Source organism: Pogona vitticeps, chromosome 9, assembly GCF_051106095.1.
Source record: "Pogona vitticeps strain Pit_001003342236 chromosome 9, PviZW2.1, whole genome shotgun sequence".
Lineage (NCBI taxonomy): Eukaryota > Metazoa > Chordata > Lepidosauria > Squamata > Agamidae > Pogona > Pogona vitticeps.
Genome location: NC_135791.1, coordinates 27159112 through 27166665, shown reverse-complemented (window position 1 = coordinate 27166665; position 7554 = coordinate 27159112). Strand labels below are relative to the sequence as shown.

General features: G+C 54.4%; 1 protein-coding gene across 1 annotated transcript; it reads right to left on the bottom strand.

The window, feature by feature from the left end:
* Positions 1-1822: 1822 nt before the first annotated feature.
* Positions 1823-7431, bottom strand: PPM1N (protein phosphatase, Mg2+/Mn2+ dependent 1N (putative)). The gene is made up of 5 exons (XM_020787120.3): positions 5826-7431; positions 4193-4310; positions 3542-3656; positions 2791-2857; positions 1823-2452 (listed from the first exon to the last, which is right to left on the bottom strand). The coding sequence occupies exons 1-5, from the start codon at positions 6741-6743 to the stop codon at positions 2423-2425; spliced, it is 1248 nt and encodes a 415-aa protein (XP_020642779.3). The 5' UTR covers positions 6744-7431; the 3' UTR covers positions 1823-2422.
* Positions 7432-7554: the final 123 nt, after the last annotated feature.

The window sequence follows — 7554 nt, the reverse complement described above, 5'->3', positions numbered from 1 at the left end:
GGAATCCAACTCCCAAAATCCCCACCCTGAATGTCCAGTGGCCTTGCTGGCTGGAGGATTCTGCTCCTTGTAGTAAATGTAAAAGCAAGGTATAATTCCAGGATCATTCACTCACAGACTGTGCGTGTGTGTGCATGGGTGTGTGCCTGTGTTTACGTGCACCTTTGCCATTCATTCTCGGAATAACTTGTGAATGTAACTTCCAGAATCCACCAGCCAACATAGTAACACCCAAATTCCAGTTCTAAGGTTCTGGAGCTAGCTATATTTGGGGAAAGGTTTTATTTCAGTGGAAGAACTGGCCCCTGGAGGGTGAGTGGGTTCCAGCAGTTGTAAGGCAGAGGTATTTTCCCTCCGAGGTAGTCATGCAAACAAGCCAGGTCTGCATGTTGCAAATATTATTTGCTTTGTGTCTCTGACTGTTACCAATTTACTGTCATTAGGCTGATTACGCCTCCTTCAATTTCCCTCCAGATATAAACTTCCCTTTGTATATAAATGTTATTATGACTGGATTCAACTGCGTGGTAAATAATGACTTCATGATTGTTCTTGATTTTTGTTCTTATTTACGGGAGACCATTGCAAAGGTGACATCACTGCCATTATACTTTCATGAGCAGAAATCCTGGGCCCTACACACCAATGGACGAGTGAAGCAGGAAATGAGCGACCGCGACACACGGGGGACACACAACGGACGCTGGGAAAGCAAACGTGTCTCCTGCAGGATTTGGGAGCAGAGATGTCCTCCTTTTGCTGAGCCTAAAGAGTAGAACTGAATGCCAACCCCCAAAATTCGATACGTCCCTTTGGACCAAGACTAGCCAACGGCTTGGGAATGGGACCTACAGCTCAGGGCTGGCAGAATGTGGGCCAGGTTTCTTTTGGGGGAGGGAAGGGGACGATCACTTCCACGTCCTCTGAGCCCGGGGGGCTGGGAGGGTTCTGGAAGTTGTCGTTCCAAAAAAGGAACTCATTTACTAAGAACACAGAGGGTGTTGCCTTAGAGCATACACAGAGTGTTCTTGCATACATCTGGGATTCTGAATTTCTCTTTTCTTAAAATACATACAATCTCCTAGAACAGAAGAGGACCTAATGACCCCCATCTGTGTGCTTCAGCCCAAAAGCTTTTTATGTGATCCCACTTTATCTGCCTTAATTTCTGCCCTCCCCCTCATCTTACGTAATGATTTCTGCCCCCCCCCTTTCAATCATGATTAAGAAAGAGACAGAAAGCAGTATTTAATTATCCTCCGAGTTCTCTCCAAGGACACTGGATGTACTAGGTACATAATCGCTTTGTGAGCGGTAAATTACATGACGAGTTAACGTGAGCTGAGAGACAGAAACATTCCCATAGGGTTACGCAAATTCAGTGTAACCACAGCATAGCAAACTGTGCTTGATCTAAGACAGACTCTCACGATGTTGTCATCAGCATTGCTAAAGAATTTAGGCGTGGAACGCTGAAGGCGCAAAACACATTTCCAGAGGAGATAAAAGGAGGTGCCCACAGTGTGGAAAGGTGCGCAGCGAAGTGTCCACACAACCAGATGCTCCAGAATCATAGAATGTAACAATATCAGTGGGAAGAAACTGAGCTGGTGGAGATCATAGGAGAAGGTGCCCAAGGGATTCAGAATTTGTAAACCTGTTTCGAGGGCCTCTCCCTTGGACCGTAAAAGGTACTGTTGGGGAAAGTTCCCCCAAACATTGCAGAGTGCCTTCCTTGCCATCACACGGAGAAGTCACACTCAGCTCTGACCCAGTTGGGATGAACGAGGCAACTGTCTATTTTAAAAGACCACAACCCAAAGTAGTTACAGAATGTCTCCTTTAATTAAAAATAATCATGGGCTTGTGGTATGTTCCTTAGATCAAGGCAAGCCTCCCTGTTCTGCTCGTTCAAGTGCGACAGGCAAATAAAAGGCAGGGGACCTCATGAGGATTATGCTCAGGGTGAATGTGATATAGACGGGAAAGAACTGTGCAAACTTTAGAAGTTGTAGGAATAAAAACATATATGAGAAGAGCGGATTAAGGTGTGCATAAGACGGAGAGGTGGGTTCGGGTTTGGCATCCGTGGGCTGCACTTTCCTTTCCGATAAATTCTCTGTGCGGGAATATATATTTCTTTAATGCCCCAAGATCACACTTGAAAGGTAACTAGTCTGTAAATAAGAAAGGGAAATTATATTTCAAAAATAGACAATGCAGCTCCCTTCCAAGCTGGCCGGAGCCTCAGCTGTTCCTCTCAGTCTGTGTAAGTGTTGACTCGGGAGGGAGAAGGGAAGCAGCCCTAGGCTTCTGTGCTCACTTCCCGCTTGCTCACGTTCTCCAGAGGTTCTGCAGAGAGATCAATTTCTCTTAAGATCCACCCTTTCAAGGATCGGCAGCCGAAACATCGTGGCTGTGTTCAGCACGAGTCAGAATTTGCACTGGGGTCCTGAAAGAAAAAGGAGGACTTTGGTGCCGCAGCCAAAACAGAAAAGGCTTAGGAGATGTCGGAGAGGGGATGGGCAGAATCCTGGCTCAAAGCAGGCCAAGAGGAGAGAACACCACCATTTATTAGCACTCTGCACAATGTCCATTCCCCAGCCTCCTTGAGAGAGCGAGGAGTCGAAAGGGGGGTAGGTGGGGGGTCTGGGACCAGCAAGAGAGAAGGAGGAAGGCCTGGGGGGGGGGCTAACAGAGTGCACAGGGAGCAGGCCAGCTCCAAAACCCACAGCCTGGTGGGGGTCAGGGGTCACTCGAGAAGGACAGAAGATTGGGGGGGGCTCTTACCAAAAGCCGTTGCTCCTCCTCCCGTCTCTGCTTCAGGCGCTCATAGGCGGTCATGATGACAGCTCTCCTGCCAGAGGGACAAGCCAAGGGTCAGGGGGCCTGAGGGGCGGGCAGTTTGCGGGGAACCCAGCCAGCCCCCCCGCCACCTCTTAGCTTCCTTGTCTTTCAAACAAACAAACAAAAAGGATGCAACTGGAAGAGAGCGTCGTCCAAAACATCCCCATCCCTGAACAAGAAACAAACCCACCATTCCTGAACCCTGATCTGTCCTTGCCGCCCCGAAATCTGCTGGGCCACCCCCTGCAAATGACAAGGGCACGGGCTGGTGTTTTTGGCCACCCACTCTCGTCCTCCCCAAAGCTGCCTGGGGAATTCTGCCGAAGAAAAGGGGTGCCACCTGGTCCAGAGAAAATAAAATGAGACTGCAAAAAATAGGCAATGCCTGCTTCTGGAAGTGGTTGTCCAGAAATGCCAGTCTGGTCACCTTCCATACAGGGCCTCCCTGAGCTTCACTTTGAGTGAGAAGGTCTCACCTAAACCGCCCCAACACCCACCCACACCCATACCCACCCACCCAGACATCCACACACACACTCCTTGCAGACACCAGCGCTGTTTATTTCTACCACAGCCCCCAGAAAGTGCTTCCCCCACCCTCGGCAGAATCAAAGGGCTGAGATGAAAATCACAGGGGGGGGGGTTTGCCTATGAGAGACAAGGGTGTTCCTGGGATGCAGGGCTTCATACTCACTTGCTGGCCAGGCCTCCCCCCGGGGGAAGGCTGGGATTCACCTCCGTGGCCAGGCACCGGAAAAGGCCCACCAGGCTGGGCCCCTCGTCCTGCTGCAGCAGCTCCTTGTACAGCTCTGGCACCACCAGGGCAGGGGAGAAAGGCAGGAGGACCTGGTTATTTGGTGGCCTTTGACCTTCACACCTGCCTCCTTTGGAAAAAATTCAGCCATCCAGTAAACCAGGGGTGTGGATGTGGGTCGGGGGGTGTGTGTGTCCCATTTCCACTGAGATACGCAGAACAGTTCTATAAGGCTGAAGGATAAGCGGCCCAAGATCCGTACTGGAGTGGTCCAGTCAGACAAAGGACTCTGTAAGACCGGGTAGCTTGTTAATTGGCATATGCTTTGCAGAACCTGAGCTGCCCCAGCCAGTCCTCTGCAACTCTGCTCATGAACTGAGATGGGCTTTGCTAACTTTGCAGCTCAGCCATTGAGGCAGCTCTAATCAATGAATGTTGCATCAAAGTGAATCGCCGCTTCCCACCTCTGTTTTCGTGCATTCATCACCCTTCCTGGACCCCAAGATCTGCTCTCTCCCACCCGGATGGCTTCCATGCCTGAGGAAGCTTCCCAGCCTGTCTCTGCAATGCAAGAGCCGCCCAGGTACGCACCTGCCACCCTCTGCTCCAGGTAAGCATCCAGCTCGCACTCCTTCTGCAGGGCCTCCTGGGAGACCCCTGGGGCAGCAGGGAAACAGACCACGATGCAAGTCATGTTGTCACGACTTCCCTGTGGGGGGGGGGGGAACAAAGAGTCAAACATCCAGGCAATGGGAAGGCAGCACCCACCCCACATCTGGGGGGGGGGACAGCAGTTGAACTGCTTGTTGGGAGCTGTGTTAAATAACAACCGGGGCAGATTTTATCCATTAAGGCAGCAAGAGGGTCACTGAAAGAAGAGTCCCATTAAAACTGATACTAAACTAATCATTCATAGCTACCCTCTTGTACACACATTTACTGGGTCTCATTGAACTTCCTGTGGCTTACTTCTGAGTATGCATGGAGAATATGCAAAAGTGCAGGCCGGCTTTCAGTTCCCGGCAAGGCATCTGTCCTTCAGAGCCCGTGCCATTGGCTGTCGGCCACCTCCATCGTTTCCATTTCATTTGCCACATGGACATCTTGACTTGGCACAAAAGGGCTCCAGGTGGCAAGCACAGTTTTCTTCCTCTCCCCTTTATCCTGACAGCAAGGCTGCAAGGTAGGACAGGCTGAAGGAGAGAGTGAGGGACTGGCTGAAGGTCCACCAGGGAGGTTCAAGGCCAAGTGGGGTTTGCAACCCAGATCTTTGGGGAGTCCAGTGCTCTAACCAGCCCCTCACAGCTTCCTCTCAACCCACGAGAACGTCTTGCTCGCCCACCCCGGACCATGAACGAAGCCTTGCCTGAAATGCTCCTCTACGGCTCCAGCTGGATTAATTCTCTAGTCTTTGCTGTCCTGCTTCATTAATCCTTGACCTCAAGTGCCTGCCTCTTCCAGAATCCTCGGGACTGAAACAGTGTGTTAATCGGTGCAGGCGCTCGGGGTTTGTACCTGGAGCAGAAAAGGGCAACCGTCCCTGACTCTCTTGAATGTGCTTGGCTGTTTCTGGTTTGTCTGCGGACAGGAGACGGCCCGGCCATAATATCAACCAGGGGCCAAGAAGCAGCCCCGGAGAGCCTATGGCTGGCTCTTCTCCTGGGGTTCATTTGGCCTAAACTTCTGCAGGCAGCAAAAGTGCCCTTCTGGAATATTTAGCACCCCTGCATCCTGTGCACATAAATGCGTGTAACATCTGGAGAAGCAGGCTGCAGCCCACCAAAGCTTGGGCCCCATGACACTCCTTTGGCCAGCCTCCTCCTGTTCAGTTTCCTGCATGCCTCACGGCAGATGTGCGAGTGGCAATGCAGAGAGGCCTGGCCACCTGCTTCCTCATGTGGCCGCTGGTGCACCCTGCCACGTGACCAGGCCGGCAGCCGGAGCTCTGAGCATCCCCACGGTCGCTTCTGCATTTGCCGCGACATATGTGACAAACCGAGCAGGCGGCTGGCCTGAGCGTTTAAGGTGCCCTAATTCCCTCTGCTCTTTTTGCCAGGGCAGACGGAGGCAGTCCCCATCCCAAGGACCTTCCTGGAGATGAGAGTGAGCCGTCACCCTCCCCTGCTCATCTTCACGGCCGCTGAGAGCCCAGCCTGGAAAATATCCTTTTTCAAAGGACGATCCCGGCCAGTGACCATTCCAGGTACCAAAGCGAAGGACTTACCTTGTAGAGGCAGGTGTCCAGCACACATTCGCACACATCCCGCGGGTTGCCGGAGAGGCACAGGCGGGAGCGCACAAAGGCGCACAGCCCCGCGTTGTCAAAGGTGTCCCAAATGCCGTCACAGGCCAGCACCAGGAACTCATCTTCCTCCGGGCAGCGGGGCAGCTGGTCCACCTCCGGCTCGGGGGACACCAGCTGCTGGGTGGGGCTGCACCAGGCCACCCCCTTGTAGTCGAAGTCGCCCAAGGCACGGGAGACGGCCAGGGAGCCGTTGACGCGCTGCAGGGTGACCGTGCCGCCGGCGTTCTCGATGCGCTCGCGCTCCCTCGGCTTGGTGGGCTTGTGGTCGTCGGTGTAGAAGTTGACGGTGCCCGAGCGGCACAAGAGGGCTCTGGAGTCGCCCAGGTTAATGAAGTAGAAGTGGCGGGGCGATACCAGCACGCCGACGGCGGTGGTCCCGGCGCGCTCCCACGCTTCGGCCTGCGACAGGGCCTGCATGCGCTTGTCCAGAGTCAAGAAGGCCTGGCGCACGGCCTCCTTCACCACCTCGGGGTCCTCCTCCTCCTCCGTCTGGCCCGACAAGGCCTCGGTGGCCAGGAGGTGCTCAAGCAGGTGCTGGGCACAGAACTGGGCCACGGTGTGGCCCGCGTGCCCGTCGTACACAGCAAAGAAAGCCCAGCCGACCAGGGGGCTGGGCAGCTGAGGCTGGAGGGAGTGGGCATCTTCCATGTGGGCCCGCCAGCCCTGCATGGAGCCAAGGGCGTACTTTATACCCCCGGCCTCTCCTTGCTCCAGCAACTTTTCTGTCCGCGGCACCTCCAAGAAGAAGCTGGGGGCTTCTTCCTCCTGTTCCGTCTTGAAGAAGCGCGACATCATCCGCTCGGCTTCGGACATAACCAGCCTCACAAAATTGGCCATCCCTGGGCACAGGATTTCCCCAAACCGGCTGGACTCCAGCTCTAGAAATTCCAGAGAGGTGAAGGGCCGCGCAGCTCTCCTCGCGTGGGGCTCAGCGGCAGCCACCCCCTGGCATCTCAGGGGTCACGGCCACCGCGACCACCCTCTTTGCCTTGGCAGGCGGATCTTAGCTGGTCTCCTCTCGCAGGTGGGTGGCACCGATTGGTACCTCAGCATGCAAAGCACTGGGTGCCAGGGTGTGGGAACGTTGTGTTGCTTTCAGGGAGGATGTCACTCACCATCCAGGGCCAGCTGTTTCATCCTGCAGCTTGGTGCACTGGAAGGTTGCCCGCCGGCCTACTCTGCTCTCCTGGTGGTGCTGAACTCCAGCCCTTGCTCGCGGCATCGTTCACACATTCTCCCTTCCAAGAGGCATCACATCCCCTTCTGCCCCATCCGCCAGCGCCAGCATCTTCCTTGGACCACGGAGCTGGCAGAGGTCTTCCCTGCTGGCTGACCATCTGCCCAGGCCCCTAGGAAGCCACTCCCGTTTGGCCCCACCCGGCTGCTGCTTCAGCCCAGCAACGGTAATCTCTTCATCCTACAGCTAAATATGGGATTTAGAACCACCTAATCCCCACGTGCAACGTCTGCACACGTGGGCGGGCGCTCTAGGTAGTGGCCGGCCGAGGCTTTCAGCCAGAGTCCCCACCCCACCCTCAGACCACCCAAGTTCTTTGGGTCAGCAGCACCTCTCCCCCCCCCCCATTTGCAGAAGCCAGATGGTGTGTGTCTCTGTGTTTTTAAATGCCAGCCCCTTTTTATCAGGAAA

Coding starts and splice junctions, on each gene's coding strand:
- PPM1N (XM_020787120.3), bottom strand. CDS start 6,743: ATGGCCAATTTTGTGAGGCTGGTTATGTCCGAAGCCGAGCGGATGATG. Junction 2,858..3,541: donor GGGGGAGGCCTGGCCAGCAA/GTGAGTATGAAG, acceptor TCCCTCTGGCAG/GAGAGCTGTCATCATGACCG. Junction 2,453..2,790: donor AGGAGGAGCAACGGCTTTTG/GTAAGAGCCCCC, acceptor TTTTTCTTTCAG/GACCCCAGTGCAAATTCTGA.